Source organism: Pelophylax lessonae (assembly GCF_965119305.1).
Source record: "Pelophylax lessonae genome assembly, chromosome: 6".
Lineage (NCBI taxonomy): Eukaryota > Metazoa > Chordata > Amphibia > Anura > Ranidae > Pelophylax > Pelophylax lessonae.
The window spans coordinates 95,250,649-95,272,535 of record NC_138773.1 but is presented as its reverse complement, the minus strand read 5'-3'; the positions used below and the strand labels follow the sequence as shown (position 1 = coordinate 95,272,535).

Genomic DNA, 21,887 nt, shown 5'->3' with positions numbered 1-21,887 from the left:
GTTGTAGTACCCCAAGTGACCACTAAGTGAGGTATATACGACCTGTTCACATGAAGTGGTCCCAAGAGGGGTGGCTAGTGGGGTCCTCTCCTTGTCCCGCAAGGCACCGGCTGGTAATCTCACGGAAAGAAAAGAAAGGGGAGCCCCATCAAGTAGTATGCAAGGTTAAACCGATGCAGAAAGCAGTAAAAACTCACGGTGAAGCTGCCTCGGATCAGTGTAGAGAGACGCCGGGAAGCTTCCGCGTTCCACGGCTCCCAAGTCCGAGACCGGAAGTGACGTAATGACGCAATGGACCCGCCCTACGCGTTTCGTCAGAGGACGTCTGCTGGAGCGGCGTCACCATCACGCACTCCCGGAATCTTTATAGTCAGCCGATGTCATAGCAACCAAACGGCTACCCGCGGCCATCTTGGTGCTCCTCAATGAACTGCCGGACGTGCGCCATCTTGCTCCGCGATAAACAAAAAAGATGTGTAATAAAAGGTAATATATCCATACACACTAGGGGGTGCTCTCACATAAATAAAGGAGCATAGGACACGTGTCCACTCCCGGGGAGATTGAAACACAAGAGTTGCAAAATAAAAACTTTCATTCCTTTACCTTTTTTATTTTTGGAATTACATTAAAGTTTAAAGTTTTTTACAAATATTTTTCCTTTTTTTCTTTTTTTCTTTTTTAATTAGTACGTTTTGCTTCACAAGAATCAGACTAGTTCCGTGTAGGTATCCGGTGAAAGCTGCTTTGCGCATGATGTGAAACATAGCAGCCGTATGAAAAATTGCTTAATATGTCTGAACGCCGTGCGTAATCATCTTGTGGAATGGGTGAGCAAGATGGCGCACGTCCGGCAGTTCATTGAGGAGCACCAAGATGGCCGCGGGTAGCCGTTTGGTTGCTATGACATCGGCTGACTATAAAGATTCCGGGAGTGCGTGATGGTGACGCCGCTCCAGCAGACGTCCTCTGACGAAACGCGTAGGGCGGGTCCATTGCGTCATTACGTCACTTCCGGTCTCGGACTTGGGAGCCGTGGAACGCGGAAGCTTCGTGGCGTCTCTCTACACTGATCCGAGGCAGCTTCACCGTGAATTTTTACTGCTTTCTGCATCGGTTTAACCTTGCATACTACTTGATGGGGCTCCCCTTTCTTTTCTTTCCGTGAGATTACCAGCCGGTGCCTTGCGGGACAAGGAGAGGACCCCACTAGCCACCCCTCTTGGGACCACTTCATGTGAACAGGTCGTATATACCTCACTTAGTGGTCACTTGGGGTACTACAACACCTACACTTCTAAGGAATACAGCACTTCAGTATTCACTTTGGTCACCTATATCCATCACTTCACCACCAGGGATTTATGTATTATATATTGTTTGATTTACACTGTATCACTATTTGAATAAACCCACTATAAGAATTGCTCACTTGTTGGCACTATTATTATTACTTTACAGATAAAATTCACCACACACGAACAGACCATATCGGTTGTGGTTATTGATAAGGATATGTGTGGTTTTCTACTTTTTTGAAATATTATTATTTTTCACATTATTTATTATTTGCCGGTGTCACTTCCCTTTAATAAGGCATTTGCACATTATTGCACTATATTATCAATCACTTTTCAGGTAGCGCCGTTTTCAACCCTTGTTGCACATTTCACTTTATCCTTAACCCTTTGGGGTTTGGTTGTTGGCTGCTTACACCTTCACACTCGTTATACACTGTTCTACCTCAGACTCCATAGCGCTGGTCACCCTTGCCTTTCACTCATATCTGTGTAACCACTTTGGTGGAATCACCCAGACCTAGCTGCAAAATGGAGATTTTTAAATATATGACGTCAAGAACAGTGAATGTCGAGAAAATATTCGACCAGGACACCGTGGTACAAAGACAGGACATGGAAGGTTGTCTTAAACAATTAAAACACAATATGGAAAAACAGTTGAGGGTTTGGTGGGATATAGCCACCCTAGAGAAATACACCAGAGAGAACATAGCACCCAGGAGATTACGTTGGGACATTTCTCCCAATGACCACATCTCAGATCCAGCCCTCCTGGACAACTGGTATGCTTTTTTTAATAAATGCGAGAAAGAATTATTATTACTGATTATAAAAAGAAGACAATTCAAACTCAAAAAAATAGAGAATACCATTATACTACTCAAGGAACAGCTAGCCCCATATGCAGAGAGAGCCGAATATAAAACTAAAGAAAAGGCACTTCAGGAGGCCATACAGAAATATGACAAAACCATCCAAGCCAAAAAACAAAAAAAGTACAAGAGGGATATTATGGACTACAGAAATAGAGAGGTATACAAATGGCAATCTGATGAAATATATAATGGTCAAGGTACAAGTGTGGACCCGGTAGACATAGATTCCAGGGAATCATCTGATATGGAAGATGAGGACGGGGACACTTGGACAGAGGTTGCTACACCAAGAACCCCCAGAACACCATTAACCCCATACAATGGAGACAGAAACACTGGGGAGAGAATTAATGAACCCAGGGATATGTACAACAACCACTGGGATAACTGGAGGGATAATTCACACCAGAGAAGAGATAGAACACCAACATATACCTATGATCGAATTGATACATACAATAGATTTTCACCTCTCAGACAATATCAACAACCCAATTATGAAAGAAGAGGCTCACCCCCTAGAAGGGATTTTTTTCCAAGGGGAAACAGAGGAAGACCCCCAAGGAGAGGAGGGAGACCACAAGGGCAACATGGCCATTGGAGGAACTACGGATGGCAACAACCGTGGAGGCGCGGAGACTACCAAGGAGGCCCGAGAGAAACACGGAGACCGCAAGGAGGATATCACATCAATTGGAGAGAGGAAGGGAGAAGACCCCAACAGGAGGATCACAGGCATACACCGAGACAAGGAGGGTCCGGTTTGAACAGGAGAGAGGAACCCCCCAGATCCTTCGACCACACAAGAGGCGGAAACCAAGGGGAAAACGCGGAGGGTCGAAGAAAAAGAAGAAGAGAATTTTAGGGAAAGGGATTTTTAATTTAAGCAATGTTGTTTTTAATAAAGAGGAATTGGTACTTTTAGATTTAGGCCTGAAGTATGCACCAGACAAAAATTTAGACAAATTTGAAGCATACATAGACTTACAGAAATACATAAGGAAAATTAATATTAAAAAGTTTTTTGAATTAAAGAAGGATAGAGGAACACCAAGAACAAACACCGAATTTAAACGGACCACATTGAGGAATAAGTCAGTCTTCAATCCCAAGAACCCTCAGAATGAAAACCTAGAGGTCTTTAAAAGAATGGTTGAAGAAGAAATCAGAAATCTAAAGATTAAAAATAAGAAGGAAAAAGAAATATGGGAGACTATCAAAACATTGGAAAAGAAAAAAGGGATAGTTATCAGACCAGCAGACAAAGGAGGAGGTCTGGTCATCCTGAATCAGAAGGATTACGAAGAAGAATTGGAAAATCTACTGAGTGCAGAGGACACGTATAAAAAACTACCAGGAGACCCAAAAAGAAAATTCAAGGAAAATCTACAAACATATGTCCAAAAAGGAAAGGATTTGGGCATTCTGAATAAAAAGGAGGCCAATTATCTGAATATAGAAACGGCCAGAACACCCATTATTTATTATTTACCCAAAATACATAAGAATGAGGAAAAACCACCTGGCCGGCCCATAGTAAGCGGGATAAATTCTGTACATTCCAGGTTAGGAGAATACCTGGACAAATTTTTACAACCTATAGTGCCGAAAGGAAAGTCATATCTCCGTGACAGTAAACAGCTACTAACGGATATCCAGGATTTGAGGATTAGAGATGAAGATTTCTTGGTGACAATTGATGTAAATTCACTTTACACCAACATAGTACAGAAAGATGGGTTGGACAGTGTGGAATGGGCTCTTTTTAACCATACAGATTTGAAACATGCACAGGTGCACTTTATTTTGGAAGGATTAAAAATGGCAATGAACTCCAATTATTTTTGGTATAAGGGAAAGTACTATGCACAGACAAAAGGCGTTGCAATGGGGGCTAAGTATGCCCCCAGTGTTGCCAACATTTTTATGCAGAAATGGGAAGAGGAACAGGTTTTTAGCGTGGAAAGACCAGATCTAATTTATTACCGTAGATACATAGACGACATCATTTTAATCTGGAGAGGCAACATGGAAACATTACAAGCATTTTTTGATGAGATCAGCAGCAACGCATATGGCATTACCTTTACAGGTAATTGGAACCAAGAAAGAGTGTCCTATTTGGATTTAGAACCTTTTAAAGAAGGGGGAAAAATTGCCAGTAAAACTTATTTTAAAAAAACGGACAAGAATGGGTATATCCCAACCAGGAGTTGTCACCACCCAAAATGGTTGGGGAATATTCCTAAGGGGCAACTCCTGAGGATAAGGAGAAACTGCAGTAATATACATGATTTTGACATCCAAGCAGATATACTAATACAACGATTTGTTGAAAAGGGCTATAAACGAAAAGATCTGGAACATTTAAAACAACTAGTCAGAAACACTAAAAGAGAGGAACTTATAAAGGAAAAACCAAGTAAAGAAAGAAACAACAAATACGAGTTTGCGTTCATAACGGGCTATAACAGACAACATAAACAATTGGAAGGCATCATTAAGAAGCACTGGCCTATACTAACAGCAGACAGAACCTTGAAAAAGATATTACCAAAGGCACCAAGTTTTATCTACAGGAGGGCACCAACACTTAAAGACAGGTTGGTACACAACGTGGTGAACCCACCTAAGACCATTTCCTTGCCCACAAGTATTAACGGTTTTTTCAGGTGCCAAAAATGCCTGCCATGCAGAACAAATAGGAGACAACCCAAAAAGATTAAGAATTTTAAATCACATACTACAGGCGTAGAATACAAAATAAAAGACACCATCACTTGCACCAGCACACATGTGACATATGTCATCGAATGCCCTTGTCACTTACAATATATAGGGAGAACTACGCGTCCCCTATACGTAAGAATTAGAGAACATGTGAAAAATATAAAGAAGGGATTCGAGAAGCATAGCCTATCCAGGCATTTCAAGGAAATGCACTCCCAGGACCCATCAGGTTTTACGTTCTATGGTATTGATAAAATAAAAGGGGACTGGAGAGGCAGCAACAAGAGAAGACTGGTCTCAAGAAACGAAACAAAATGGATCTTTTTAATGAAATCTTTGCGTCCTGATGGTTTGAACGCTGACATTGATTTAAACTGTTTTATTACAGATGTTTGAAACCGTTTTTCCTTTATCCTAAGCATTCTAATTTTTTATAATATTTTTTAATAATTCTTACACCAACTTTTAGAATTTCTTAGAATTTTTGGAATTTTTAGAATAAGTTGTCCCAACAAGGGTATAACAGTATGATTCATTCAGTGCACAAACCCACTATACCCCCTTTTATATGTTTTTAACATGTGGCCCATGTCTGTAGCACCTTCCAGATGGCCCCTTTTTTTGATAAACCCCTTCGTTTCCTCCTTTATGTTATTTATTATTTTTTATTTTTTACTCTTATCCAATTTCTCCTTTTAGCAATATATTTTAATATCCTTTATATGGTTTTTATATATTGCAATATGGTACAGCATGTAGACTCCTCCCACACAATGGGAAGGATTGTTACCCCTTCCAGTATCTAGAAGTCTCCTCATGGATGATTATTTTATTCATTTCGTCCTGCTTATTTTTAACCCACCATGTTTCTTCATTTTATTATTATACGTTCCAATTCCTTTTAATCCCTCACTAGGTTATTAGTATTTAAAATAGATTTTTAATCAATTTATCCAAGCGACCCCTTCGGTCTTTACCTACTCTTTGAAACACTATTCTTTTATCTGAATTTTTATATAGTGTGATCTTATTTGAACCTTCTCGTCCAACATCCTTCTCACCAATAAATATTAAATAATTCCTCTCTTTTATCAATATAAAATCCCTTTGTTTTAAACATAAATTTTAATAAGTTTTTTATATTTTTTACATTTATTGCATATAATTTTATCTATTTTACTTGGTAAACTCCTTCCCCGCGATAAACAAAAAAGATGTGTAATAAAAGGTAATATATCCATACACACTAGGGGGTGCTCTCACATAAATAAAGGAGCATAGGACACGTGTCCACTCCCGGGGAGATTGAAACACAAGAGTTGCAAAATAAAAACTTTCATTCCTTTACCTTTTTTATTTTTGGAATTACATTAAAGTTTAAAGTTTTTTACAAATATTTTTCCTTTTTTTCTTTTTTAATTAGTACGTTTTGCTTCACAAGAATCAGACTAGTTCCGTGTAGGTATCCGGTGAAAGCTGCTTTGCGCATGATGTGAAACATAGCAGCCGTATGAAAAATTGCTTAATATGTCTGAACGCCGTGCGTAATCATCTTGTGGAATGGGTGAGCAAGATGGCGCACGTCCGGCAGTTCATTGAGGAGCACCAAGATGGCCGCGGGTAGCCGTTTGGTTGCTATGACATCGGCTGACTATAAAGATTCCGGGAGTGCGTGATGGTGACGCCGCTCCAGCAGACGTCCTCTGACGAAACGCGTAGGGCGGGTCCATTGCGTCATTACGTCACTTCCGGTCTCGGACTTGGGAGCCGTGGAACGCGGAAGCTTCCCGGCGTCTCTCTACACTGATCCGAGGCAGCTTCACCGTGAGTTTTTACTGCTTTCTGCATCGGTTTAACCTTGCATACTACTTGATGGGGCTCCCCTTTCTTTTCTTTCCGTGAGATTACCAGCCGGTGCCTTGCGGGACAAGGAGAGGACCCCACTAGCCACCCCTCTTGGGACCACTTTATGTGAACAGGTCGTATATACCTCACTTAGTGGTCACTTGGGGTACTACAACACCTACACTTCTAAGGAATACAGCACTTCAGTATTCACTTTGGTCACCTATATCATTCACTTCACCACCAGGGATTTATGTATTATATATTGTTTGATTTACACTGTATCACTATTTGAATAAACCCACTATAAGAATTGCTCACTTGTTGGCACTATTATTATTACTTTACAGATAAAATTCACCACACACGAACAGACCATATCGGTTGTGGTTATTGATAAGGATATGTGTGGTTTTCTACTTTTTTGAAATATTATTATTTTTCACGTTATTTATTATTTGCCGGTGTCACTTCCCTTTAATAAGGCATTTGCACATTATTGCACTATATTATCAATCACTTTTCAGGTAGCGCCGTTTTCAACCCTTGTTGCACATTTCTCTTTTGTAACGTGCCTCATTTTCTCTCCACCACTGAAGAGGATGACTTCTTCTGTCAATTACAGCTTCTTTCAAATAGAGATGAAGTTCATCATCCAGGCTCATCATTGCAGATTCAGAAGAAATCGAATCCTCCGCATGAGGCCTCTATAAAACACAGAAAATATCCTGATCAATTCAACGACAATGAAGCAGATTCTCTTCTGTTCCTTGATGCATTTTTGGACATTTGACTGTTTTTTCAGCATGCTGCTCTTTATAAAAGTAGTGTTCTGGACTCTTATTTTCGGCAGGAACCTCCTTCACCTCCATATCTTCTGTTAGCCATTGTTTGGCCTTAGCCAATACATCATCAGAAGAGAAAGCATGGTTCTTGTATCGAGGATTCAAAAGACTTGCAAGCACAACATGTTTAATCTCTTCATGCTTCTCAAAACATATATCAAGCAAAGATCTTTGGCTTGACAGACCATAATTTGAAAGTTGGAGGGTGTTGTGTGCCATGATGACACAGAGCTCTGACGTATCAGCAAGCCTCACTCCTTTAGGCATGTTTGCTCCACTGTCTCTAAGTTGCGCAAGCATCACTCAGTCTTTGTTGATTCTCCATTCATCATGCATGCCTAGAAACATTTCTATACTGTACTCAGCTGTGTGGGATTCTTGCATCACTTTTGTATTCAACACCAATTGCCTATTTGTCTATCCACTGTCAATGAAGTGGCATGTAAGAATGAGTAGTGACTCGGACTCTGTTTGTGACCAGCAGTCCGTCGTGAATGAGAGCAAGTTGCCAGCATTCTCTGGTTGCAGCATATCCTTTACTTTGTCAACTACCTTTTGATGTAGCTTTGCCAGTATTTTGGTTCGATAATGGTTCTCACTCTTCAGTGTGTAGCTTGGCTCTAGCATGGACATCAACCGCTTCAATCCTGACTCAGACACCATTGTAAATGGCTGGCTATCAGTGACAATCATCTCCGTGATTACTCTGTCCAGCAGTTGGGATCTTCCATCTGAATCTAGACAGTGATTTCTGTTTTTTTCACAAACATATGTGTTATTGTTGCCTGAGATAGTGGAGGAGGTATTTCAAAATCACACTGATATTCATTTTGTTTTTTTCTGTGCTGCATGATACAACTCTATATGATGAATTCTTAAATGGGCCCAAAGATTTGAGGTATTTTTGTTTTTTGCAGTTACTGATCCCATGCTTATATTGTTTGTACATGTGTTGCACACTGCTGCTTTTCCTGGAGAAGGTTGAGACGAGAAATAGCCCCAGACCACACTTTTACTCTTCCTCTCCTCATCCATCTCCATTTAAACTTGAAAGACACAAAATAGATTAAAGAAATGGCTTGCTGAAGCTGAAGTTGCTGCTGATGCTGGCACTGGCACCATGTTGTGGGTTGGTGGCTGACGTCTGGCAGTGTGGCTGGCTTGGTGTCACCCTGTTGTGGGAGGCTTGCTTGCCGCAACATGGTGGTGTCTGGCTGGCGTCACCCTGTTCTGGGTGGCTGGCTTGCAGGAACACTGTGGTGGCACTGGCTGGCTGGCTTGGTGTCACCCTGTTCTGGGTGGCTGGCTTGCAGGAACACTGTGGAGGCACTTGCTGGCTGGCTGGCTTGGTGTCACCCTGTTATGGGTGCCTGGCTGGCTTGGTGACTGGTGTCACCTTGTTGTTGGTGGCTGGCTTTCAGGAACAATCTGTGGTGTGGTGGCTGGTTGCCTGGCTTGGTGTCACCCTTTTATGGGTGCCTGGCTGGCTTGGTGACTGGTGTCACCTTGTTGTTGGTGGCTGGCTTTCAGGAACAATCTGTGGTGTGGTGGCTGGTTGCCTGGCTTGATGGTGTCACCCTGTTATGGATGGGTGGCTGGCTGGCTTGGTGACTGGAGTCACCTTGTTATTGGTGGCTGGCTTTCAGGAACAGTCTGTGGTGGCTGGTTGAATGGCTTGGTGTCACCCTGTTATGGGTGGCTGGCTTGCAGGAACACTCTGGTGGGTGGCTGGCTTGGTGTCATCCTGTTATGGGTGACTGGCTTGCGGGAACACTGTGGTGGGTGGCTGGCTTGCAGGAACACTGTGGTGGGTGGCTGGCTTGCAGAAGCACTGTGGTGGGTGGCTGGCTTGCAGAAGCACTGTGGTGGGTGGCTGGCTTGCAGGAACAGTCTCTGTGGTGCCTGGTTGGCTTACTTGGTGTCACCCTGTTATGGGTGGCTGGCTTGCAGGAACACTGTGGTGGCTGGCTGGATTGGTGTCACCCTCTTATGGGTGGCTGACTTGCAGGAACACTGTGGTGGGTGGCTGGTTTGCCGGAACACTGTGGTGGGTGGCTGGCTTGCAGGAATAGTCTCTGTGGTGCCTGGTTGGCTTGCTTGATGTGACCCTGTTATGGGTTGCTGGCTTGCAGGAACACTGTGGTGGCTGGCTGGATTGGTGTCCCCCTCTTATGGGTTGCTGGCTTGCAGGAACACTGTGGTGGGTGGCTAGCTTGCAGGAACACTGTGGTGGGTGGCTAGCTTGCCAGAACAGTCTCTATGGTGCCTGGTTGGCTTGCTTGGTGTCACCCTGTTATGGGTGACTGGCTTGCAAGAACACTGTGGTGGCTGGCTGGATTGGTGTCACCCTCTTATGGGGGACTGGCTTACAGGAATACTGTGGGGGGTGGCTGGCTTGCAGGAACAGTCTCTGTGGTGCCTGGTTGGCTTGCTTGGTGTCACCCTGTTATGGTTGGCTGGCTTGCAGGAACACTGTGGTGGCTGGTTGGATTGGTGTCACCCTCTTATGGGTGGCTGGCTTGCAGGAACACTGTGATGGATGGATGGCTGGCTTGCAGGAACACTGTGGTGGCTGGCTGGATTGGTGTCACCCTCTTATGGGTGGCTGGCTTGCAGGAACACTGTGGTGGGTGCCTGGCTTGCAGAAACACTGTGGTGGGTGGCTGGTTTTCAGGAACAGTCTCTGTGGTGCCTGGTTGGCTTGCTTGGTGTCACCCTGTTATGGGTGGCTGGCTTGCAGGAACACTGTAGTGGGTGTCTGGCTTGCAGGAACACTGTGGTGGGTGGCTGGCTTGCTGGAACACTGTGGTGGGTGGCTGGCTTGCTGGAACACTGTGGTGGGTGGCTGGCTTGCAGGAACACTGTGGTGGGGGCTGGCTTGGGGTCACCCTGTTGTGTGGGTGGCTGGCTTGGTGTCACTCACTCACCCTGGCCTGTTGTGGTGGGTAGCTTCTGGCTTGCTGTAACACTGGTCACTGTGGCGGGTGGCTGCGGGTGGCTGGCTTGGTGTCATCTGGGTGGCTGGTTGCTTGCTCGCTTTAGCTGGCACCCTGTTGTGTTGGGTGGCTGAGGCCAGGGCCTGTGGGTGGATGGATGGCTGGCAGCGTGACTGGACCGGACTGCAGCTGGCTGTAACATGAGGCTGAGGGAGGCATGGGAGGCGGTCTTAAGTGCAGTGCGCGCGGTGAAATGGCATCACGTACGGGCCGCGCAGGCGTGGGAGGCGGTGTGAGAAGGCAGAATGTGTGCGCACAACATATGGATTGAGTTACAAAAAAGATTGCTCATGTAGTCTAAATCCCAATGGTGCCACATCCCGGGAATAGCTACTAAACCAGAAAGGAAAATTCCCCTAGGGGTGGGACTTTTTAGGCACCAATAAATTGTATACAACAGATCAGTTTATATAAAAGTTAGATTCTTTATTAGTTGATACAGAAAAAAGATTAAAACAAAAAGGCAAGCTGGAACATATTGCACATGAGACAGTCGAACTTAATACCACATAACCCCCGGGCTGTGACCCGACGCGTTTCGGAGTCTTTTGGGCTCCTTCCTCAGGGGTGCGCCCTTAAAGGGTGGTCTGTGGATCATTAATACATAACATATTAATTTCAACATAATAGATATAGTTACATTGTGTTTGAGTAGAAAGTTTAATAACAACTTACATAGTTCACTGTGATAATGAGCATGGATAGCCTGCCTGGTGATTAAAAACAAATGGGCCGCATATGCTTGTTGTCGATCAGGAGTGCCGTATTCGCGGTGTTATAGGTCAAAACCAGAGATCTTAGGTCTTGAAGTGTTTCAGGACTTTTAGTGCTAACCAAGTCTTGGTAAAAGACTGGGTAGGAGCAGCTGGAACCTCAAATGACAGCAGGTCTGCTGGGCAAAAATTGCATAATTACTGCAAGGTCCAATCAAACAAGACCACACATGTGCAGGGTGCCCAAAAACTTATATCCTCTGCCCACCATATCTCTCATATAGAGTCAAAGAGAAATTTATCAACCATATTAGTTCAACAAGTGAGATAAATGAGCAAAATAAAGACCAAATATCCATATAAATGTGTCATGCTAGGTATTATGACCATAGCCAGGCATATAAAACACTTTAAGAAGAATGGTGAAGGCTGAGGAGTCTTATTGGGCATCATGCACAGATCATGAAGTCAAAAAAAACATCACCCCGATCACATAGATCAGCAGTATTCAGGTGGCAATCTCTTAAGGGTGTAAATCTTTTCTTACCTTGAAGACAGCTGTATTTTGTTCACAAAAAATGGAAGTCCTCACAGGACCTGTGTATCCGGCAAAAGAGCAGATAGCTCTGACGCCAGATACACAGGATTTAAAAAGCGTGGCAATCAGCTGAAAGGTAAATCAGCTGGATTGCCTGCTCTCAGCTGATCGCCGTCAAAGGTTCCCTGAAACGTAAGGGCCGGACACGCCCCCTAACCGGATATCCGGCGGAAGCGTGAGCGGCCGATGCGTTCCACTGACACGGAAGCGTCACTGGTGTGCATGAAACGCAGACCAGTGTACTAGACATACACGGCCGCGCTCTGAAAGAGGACGGGATGGACACGTGAATGCCTATATCTGCGGGCGCCAGTAGATGGCGTCCGCCTTTCCGTGCCGGGCTGATCCTACAAAAGAGCACTAAACAAGAGCAGTGTTTAGATAAGACATAAAGAGAGCTAAACATGGCAAAAAGATCCAAAACCTCATTATAAATTGGGAACTAAGAAATTGGAGTGAATCCAAAACATAGATACCTCCCTCATAGCTCCCAATGTGTAAAAATATTCCAAGATTTCTGCAATTGAATTGGAACATTATTCTTTTCCTAATAGAAAAAAGAAAATATATGGGAACCGGACTTCGCTTCTGATGGACTAACTTCAGCATATGTTGGACAAATGGTGGAGGAACTGTTTAGGATAGCAAAAGACAACCATTCCAAATTCACCCAAACCTGGGCCTGTTGGTACCACTTTTAAGAATCCTTAACCTTACAACCTTAATCTTACCTTCAGATCCTAATTGACTATTATTTTCTTCTAAACCTGATACCTATGAAATGGAGAACCTCTATACTCATTCTTCTGTCAAATGTCCCTAACCGCAATCAATATACCTGATATCACCTCCCCTGCACTTTCTAAGTGACACCTGACCAATATATCTTAAATTATCAATGCTCATAAATAGCAGTCCCTGCTCCATCCCCCTCCTATTGCCCCACTTCCCCTTTATCTTCTAAAGCTTACAACATCCTTCTTTAACCTATCCCCCCTAGTCTCAATTATTTTCTCCTACCACCCCCATCTCCCTTTTATCCTCCCTATGGGCTCCTCAGCCTGATATTACCCTTTTTCTTCATACATGCTGTTATACATCGGCCCTTATTCAAAGAATAAAAATACAGAAATGCCGTAATATAGCACACTCCCGATAACAAATTAACCTGAGTTATTATAACTCTTTATGCTTAGATCAGGAGCTTGTGTCTATTACATACCTAATCCTACTTTCTACGACTAGTATATTCCTTTGAAATTTCAATATTTACGTGTTTATTTAATGAGTACTATCATTTTCTTGCATTATTGTATTTCCCTCTCCTCCTGGCACTTCAAGACATTTTCATATTCCCTGTCATGTTCTTTGTATTCACGGATACATTGTACCCTTTAATTGAGTTCACATCAGTGATATTCTTTACTGTATTTTTGTATTTTTAAAAGATTGCACTCACATGTGTCACAGGGAAATCCAAACAGCACAGATAGTAGGTCTCAACACAGCTCAAACAGCATCACAGTACAACCAACCATGTCCTCAGCCCACCTAGCGTGATGTCGTCCGCAAGGCCATGCCCACCTAAGAAGTATCTCCCCACCAAAATTTCTCAAAGGATACTTATGAGAAAGTCCAGAGGGGTGATAACTATCAGGTGTGGTGGGAAAGATACATGGGGGAGGCGGAGGAAGAATCGCACAGGGTGCTCAGGCACACCGGGCATACCCTGTGCGGACACCTATGTTGGAAGCGGTGCACTATGTTTTGGCTCCTAAGGTTGTCTCTGAGCCAATGAGGAGGTAGAGAGCCAAGAGAGCCACTGCTCTAGTGCACAACGCTTGATCGAGATCAGGCTCAGGTAAGTATAAGGAGGGCTAGGGGGGAGTTGCACTCAGAAGGTTTTTAACTCTAATTTATAGAATGCATTAAGGTAAAAACCCCTCTGCCTTTAGATCCACTTGAAACTTGTGCCTACTCAAAATTTTTCATTTTGTGCCTTCCACTTCCTCCAGGTGCAGGGCAGAATCATGGGGATTTGCTGTGCCCCCTCCTACAACAATCGGTACCTGGGGAAGTGGGAGCAAGTCTTCATCCCAGGTGGTGGGTCGTGTATATACTGTATATATACTATATATATATATATATATATATATGTGACACATTCTTACAGGGCACAGGTATATAGACAACATTTCTATCATCTGGGATAGTTCTGAGACTGAGCTATAATATTGTCTATCCCACATGAATTTCAATAGATGAAATCTAAACGTCACAGTGTTTCATCATTCTGAGAACATTGCCTTCCTTGATGTTGAGATACGAGTGGGGAGGTCTGGACCCAGAAAGGTATTTTGTTCAGAAAGTCTACAGCAGGAAACACTATCCTGGAGGTGAATAGTCTCCATCCAAAATCATTAATAAACTCAATTCCATACAGTCAATATGTACGCCCAAGGTGTAACTTCTCTGAGAGTAGTTTTAAAAATGAAGCGCTAGTCCTAAAATCTTTGGTCCTAGAGCGATTTTACAGTAAGATATGCCTAAAAAAAGCCTTTGACAGAGTTGAGCTGTACAACAAGCATATTCTGATTTGTTATATCAAACCAAACAGACAGATACTGTTGAATCCACTACCTGTGGCATTATGAAGTACTCAAATCAGTACAAATCTAAATGTAGAAAAATTATTTCAAACTATTGGCCCCTTTTGAAGTCTGATCCGGAAATAGGAAAATTTGTTGAGATAAAATGGAGATTAAATTTAGATGGGGTCCTTCCCTGCAAGGTAAATTAAAGTGAATTTCAAGGGGATTTAGAGTGATCCACATACAACAGTAGGAGCTTTTACATGTGGGAGTTGTAAATACTGCGGATATCTATGTACAGATAATTCTATATTCTTACCTAATGGTATGAAAAATTTTACAACTTTGCAAATTGTAACACCAGGAGAATAATCTTTCTTGTTCCCTTGGGGTGCACATTATGTAGGTAAAACTAAACTGACATGGTGGAAGCAGATATATGATCATATCCACGCCATAGAAACAGGAAATATATACGGCACAAGTTTGAACCATTCCTGGTTTATAACTAGAGGTTTTTTGTATGTTTAAGCAATATTTGCAAAATCCAGATCAGGTCAGTAAATAAACTGTAACTTGTTTGTCACTATAGAGTTTATTGAGAAGGTTGAGAAATATCACACATCTACCTGCCCTCAATGCAACATCTGATGTGATGTCAGGCAAGTTATTTAAGGTTACCTGGACTTTCAAATTGTAGTCTCTTCTCAATGAGAACCAATTGCTTTTGCACTGCTTCTGTCCATCGAGCGAGTCAGGAAATTGACAGCAGCAAGTCCAAAAGGCAGAGGCATAAGAGGCAGATGTCTCCTTACCAGTTGTTCTTAAACGATATCGGCTCATTTACAGTGCCTTGAAAAAGTATTCATACCCCTTGAAATTTTCCAAATTTTGTCATGTTACAACCAAAAACATAAATGTATTTCATTGGGACTTTGTGTGATAGACCAACACAAAGTGGCACATAATTGTGAAGTGGAAGCAAAATGATAAATGGTTTTCAGATTTTTTTTACAAATAAACATCTGAAAAGTGTGGTGTGCATTTGTATTCAGCCCCCCTGAGTCAATACATTGTAGAAACACCTTTTTCTGCAATTACAGCTGCAAGTCTTTTTGGGTATGTCTCAACCAGCTTTGCTCATCTAGAGAGTCACATTTTTGCCCATTCTTCTTTGCCAAATAGCTCAAGCTCTGTCAGATTGGATAGAGAGCATCTGTGAACAGCAATTTTTAAGAATTGCCACAGATTCTCAATTGGATTTAGGTCTGGACTTTGACTGGGCCATTCTAACACATGAATATGTTTTGATCTAATATAGGAAAATGAAGAATCTGCGCACACTAATAGAAAAAGCAGCTAACAATGATAAAGCCAACACCCATCTATAAAAAGTATATATATAAAATTGCAGCGCTGTAAATAAAAGTCTTAGCTGGGCAGTACTCACACCCTAATTCAAGGGAAGTCTGCACATACAGTGCATTGAGAAAGTATTAGACCCCCTTCAACTTTTCGACCTTTTGCCACATTTCAGGCTTCAAACATAAAGATATAAAACTGTAATTTTTTTTGAAGAATCAGCAACAAGTGGGACATAATCATGAAGTTGAAAGAAATTTATTGGATATTTCAAACTTTTGTAACAAATAAAAAACTGAAAAATTGGGCGTGCAAAATTATTCAGCCCCCTTAAGTTAATACTTTGTAGCGCCACCTTTTGCTGCGATTACAGCTGGAAGTCGCTTGGGGTATGTCTCTATCAGTTTTGCACATCAAGAGACTGAAATTGTTGCCCATTCCTCCTTGCAAAACAGCTCGAGCTCAGTGAGGTTGGATGGAGAGCGTTTGTGAACAGCAGTTTTCAGTTCTTTCCACAGATTCTCGATTGGATTCAAGTCTGGACTTTGACTTGGCCATTCTAACACCTGGATATGTTTATTTGTGAACCATTCCATTGTAGATTTTGCTTTATGTTTTGGATCATTGTCTTGTTGGAAGACAAATCTCCGTCCCAGTCTCAGGTCTTCTTTCAGAATGGTCCTGTATTTGGCTCCATCCACCTTCCCATTCATTTTAACCATCTTCCCTGTCCCTGAAGAAGAAAAGCAGGCCCAAACCATGATGCTGCCACAACCAGCAGTTTGACAGTGGGGATGGTGTGTTCAGGGTGATGAGCTGTGTTGCTTTTACGCCAAACTTAAAGTTTTGCATTGTTGACAAAAAGTTCGATTTTGGTTTCATCTGACCAGAGCACCTTCTTCCACATGTTTGGTGTGTCTCCCAGGTGGCTTGTGGCTAACTTTAAATGACACTTTTTATGGATATCTTTAAGAAATGGCTTTCTTCTTGCCACTCTTCCATAAAGGCCAGATTTGTGCAGTATACGACTGATTGGTGTCCTATGGACAGAGTCTCCCACCTGAGCTGTATATCTCTGCAGTTCATCCAGAGTGATCATGGGCCTCTTGGCTGCATCTCTGATCAGTCTTCTCCTTGTATGAGCTGAATGTTTAGAGGGACGGCCAGGTCTTCGTAGATTTGCAGTGGTCTGACACTCCTTCCATTTCAATATTATCACTTGCACAGTGCTCCTTTGGATGTTTAAAGCTTGGGAAATCTTTTTGTATCCAAATCCAGCTTTAAACTTCTCCAAAACAGTATCTCGGACCTGCCTGGTGTGTTCCTTGTTCTTCATGATGCTCTCTACGCTTTAAACGGACCTCTGAGACTATCACAGTGCAGGTGCATTTATACGGAGACTTGATTACACACAGGTGGATTCTATGTATCATCATTAGTCATTTAGGTCAACATTGGATCATTCAGAGATCCTCACTGAACTTCTGTGGAGAGAGTTTGCTGCACTGAAAGTAAAGGGGCTGAATCATTTTGTACGCCCAATTTTTCAGTTTTTATTTGTTAACAAAGTTTGAAATATCCAATAAAATTTGTTCCACTTCATGATTGTGTCCCACTTGTTGTTGATTCTTCAAAAAAAATTACATTTGTATATCTTTATGTTTGAAGCCTAAATTGTGGCAAAAGGTCGAAAAGTTCAAGGGGGCCGAATACTTTCGCAATGCACTGTAGTCCAAGGTATATACAACTGACCAAATAAAGAGTCCACATAAATAATTCCGGTGTCAACATGTGAATAAAAAAACAACAAAATCCACAATAGTGTGATAATGCGATGAGCAGATATAATGAACAGGGGACCAGGTCACACCAGTGATGGAAGTCCTAGAGTAATACCACGTGCATTTCTCCTTCTTCCCCACATGTAGTGCAAACTCACCAGATTAAAATCCAAAAAGGCATATCCAGTATATCATAATCCCTGTCATCATGGCTCCATCTCAGACACTCCACACGAAAATTCACACGTATATTCAATGGAGGAGACACCAGTATTAACATAAAAGGAAATCCTATTTATTGGTTAAAATAAAAATACAAAAAACATGGTAACTCACATGCGTCACGCCGCTGCAAACATCACAGCGGCGCAACCAGGAATTGCCACCACACCCAACGCGTTTCCCTGATGATCAACACTTGTTTGAAAGGCAGTGGGTGTGGTGGCTATTCCTCGTTGGCGTGATGCATGTGAGTTACCATGTTTTTTGTATTTTTATTTTAACCAATAAATGGGATTTGCTTTTATGTTAATACTGGTGTCTCCTCCATTGAATATACATGTGAATTTTCGTGTGGAGTGTCTGAGATGGAGCCATGATGACGGGGATTATGATATACATGATATGCCTTTTTGAATTTTAATCTGGTGAGTTTGCACTACATGTGGGGAAGAAGGAGCTATGCATGTGGTGTTACTCTAGGATTTCCATCACTGGTGTGACCAGGTCCCCTGTTCATTATATCTGCTCATCGCATTATCACACTATTGTGGATTTTGTTGTTTTTTTATTCACATGTTGACACCGGGATTATTTCCGTGGACTTTATTTGGTCAGTTGTATATACCTTGGACTTCCCTTGAATAAGGGTATGAGTACTGCCCAGCTAAAACTTTTTTTTTACAGCGCTGCAATTTTATGTATATATATATATATATATATATATATATATATATATATATATATATATGTTTTGATCTAAACCATGCTCTGGCTGTATCCATGGGTCCATGTTCTGCTGGAAGGTGAACCCCCACCACAGTCTCAAGTCTTTTGCAGACTCTAACAGGTTTTCTTCTAAGATTGCCCTGTTTTTGGCTCCATCCATCTTCCCATCAACTCTGACCAGCTTCCCTTTCCTTGCTGAAGAAAAGCATCCCCAAAACATGATGCTGCTACTGTCATGTTTCACGGTGGGTGTTGTGTGTTTAGGGTGATGTGAAGTGTTAGTTTTCCACCACACATAGCATTTTGGTTTTAGGCCACAAAATTCAAATTTGGTCTCCTTTGACCAGAGCACTTTTTTCCACATGTTTGCTCTGTCCCCTACATGGCTTCTCACAAACTGCAAATGGGACTTCTTATGGCTTTCTTTCAACAATGGCTTTTTTCTTGCCACCTTTTCCATAAATGGCAGATTTGTGGAGTGCTCGACTAATAGTTGTCCTGTGGACAGAATCTCTCACCTGAACTGTGGATCTCTGCAGCTCCTCCGGAGTTATCATGGGCCTCTTGGCTGCTTCTCTGCTTAATGCTCTCCTTGCCCGGCCTGTCAGTTTAGGTAGACGGCCATACCTTGGTAGGTTTGAAGTGCCATACTCATTTTCTATTTTCGGATGTTGGATTGAACAGTGCTTTGTGAGATGTTCAAAGTTTGGGAGATTTTTTTTATAACCTAACCCTGCTTTAAACTTCTCCACAACTTTATCCCTGACCTGTCTGGTGTGTTCATTGGCCTTCATGATGCTGTTTGTTCACTAAGGTTCTCTAAAAAACCTCTGAGGTCTTCACAGAACAGCTGTATTTATACTGAGATTAAATAACACACAGGTGGACTAAACTTACTAATTAGGTGACTTCTATAGGCAATTGGTTCCACTAGATTTTAGTTAGGGGTATCAGAATAAACAAGGCTGAACACAAATGCACGCCACACTTTTCAGATACTTATTTGTAAAAAAATTTGAAAACCATTTATCATTTTTCTTCCACTTTACAATTATGTGCCACTTTGTGTTGGTCTATCACATAAAATCCCAATAAAATACATTTACGTTTTTGGTTGTAACATGACAAAATGTGGAAAATTTCAAGGGGTATGAAAACTTTTTCAAGGCACTGTATTTTATAGCCAGCCCTGGGTACAGATGCACAAGTTTGTTAGTTTAAGTATTGACCTGATTCCGGTTAAAAAATAAAATATCTCTCTGTCTATATATATATATATATATATATACAGTATTTATACCATGCTTCAATCTCTCCTTTTGTTGACCATCACCAGGGCACAATTATAATCCCACTGCTTACATCTGTTCTGTATGACCCACTGTACTGGGAGAAACCGTACCAGTTTAATCCCAATCATTTCCTGGATGCAGAGGGGAAGTTTGTGAAGAAAGAAGCTTTTGTGCCATTTTCAATAGGTAACTCTTTTTAATTTGGTAGATTTGTAATTCTTTTCCTGTTCCTTTCAGTGATGCTTTCTGCAGTCGTTCCAACATTCATACACTTTACATTACTTCTCCAATCTATAAGGGCAGATAGATTTTAAGGACCAAGACAAGGCCTAAACTTTATCTCCTATAGTTTGTGATGTCTGAGGCTGTAATTTGTCTGCCTTCAGGTCCTTGGACATTTGCTGCAGCATGTGTTGAAGGAATATGAATGTCTAACTATATAATCATAGCAATGCTAATTGTGAGGCAGATTTATATTTGCTTAGTCAAATTTGACTACAAATACACAATAGATGAAATTTTTACTGCTCGGAGTTACTCCACATTTATATTTTCCCAGAAATCCACTGTCATATAGAAACCAAAACTAGTTTTTTTTTATCAAATCGAGTTATAAAATATACTAAAACAGTCTTCATAAACAATGGGATCTTTTCACAGGACGCAGAGCATGCGTAGGAGAGAGTTTGGTAAAAATGGAACTCTTCATATTCTTCACCGGATTACTTCAAAAATTCACATTCTCAGCCCCTCCTGGTATAGGTGAATGCAGCTTGGTCCTCGATGCAGATCCATGTTTCACAATGAGGCCTCAGCCTCACCTGGAGTGTTGTGCTGAGATAAACTAAGAACGCATTCTGGAGAAATGATGCTATATTTTTAAATCAGACTTTGGGATTGTAAACCCTATGTATTCCTCTAATGTTTAAATGTGTAAATGAAAAAACAAATCCATGTAAATCTTTCTTACTGTATGTGAGATTTTATTAGATTTATAATATGGGTACCAAACATACCTTATGCACAGCCTGGCCAAAAAAAAGTCGCCACCTGGAATTAACTAAGCAACTAACTAAACTAAGCATGCATTAACCATCCTATTGGATAGGTACTGCATGTGCCCAAAGAACGAGGTCAGCTGACTACCTGAATATACTGAATGATCAGGTTATTCCATCAATGGATTTTTTCTCCTCTGATGGCATATTCCAAGATGACAATGCCAGGATTCATCGGGCTCAAATTGTGAGAGAGTGGTTCAGAGAGCATGAGACATTTTCCCACATGAATTGGTCACCACAGAGTCCAGAACTTAACCCCGTTGAGAATCTTTGGGATGTGCTGGAGAAGGCTTTGCGCAGTGGTCTGACTCTCCCATCATCAATACAAGATCTTGGTGAAAAATGAATGCAACACTGGACAGAAATAAATCTTGTGACATTGCAGAAGCTTATCGAAACAATGCCACAGCGAATGCGTGCCGTAATCAAAGTCAACGAAATATTAGAGTGTGTGACCTTTTTCTTTTTTGGTGGCGACTTTTTTTTTTTCGGCCAGGCAAGGTATATATGGTATACCTCATGCTGAATCAAAAAATGAAAAAAATAAATAAAAAGATTGCTGCAGTCTGAACAATTTCCTCTAAATAAATAAACAAATAATGTAAAAACAGTGAAAAATGCTCTAACTTATGACCATGTGTTAAAATGAATTTTCCAATCAGTGAACAATCACATAGTGATAAAAAATACACATAACAGAAATTTTGTGTCAAATAAGTAAAAAATAGTGTCCATATTTCAATAAAATATAAACAAATCAATCTGTTTGTTGTACTCCAAAACGTGAGTGATGAAAAAAAAAAATACACAGCTCCCAGTGATAAACAATATTTCTCAGTGCTCCCCCCGTGTATAGAGATAATGTACCTCTTACTGGAATCCTATGATCTCTAAGTTATAGGAGATTAAAATCAGCTCTGGATACCAAATATTGTGTGCAGCTCCTTAA

The 21,887-nt window shown here is 41.6% G+C and overlaps 1 protein-coding gene across 1 annotated transcript in view; it reads left to right on the top strand.

The window, feature by feature from the left end:
• CYP2W1 (cytochrome P450 family 2 subfamily W member 1) overlaps positions 1-20,776 on the top strand; it is a 62,455-nt gene extending 41,679 nt beyond the window's left edge. Inside the window, exons 8-9 of the mRNA XM_082261865.1 lie at positions 19,922-20,063; positions 20,538-20,776. Of these exons, the coding sequence (XP_082117991.1) occupies positions 19,922-20,063; positions 20,538-20,725 (330 nt within the window). The 3' untranslated portion in view covers positions 20,726-20,776. The remainder of the gene's footprint in view (positions 1-19,921; positions 20,064-20,537) is intronic.
• The last annotated feature ends 1,111 nt before the right edge of the window (positions 20,777-21,887 follow it).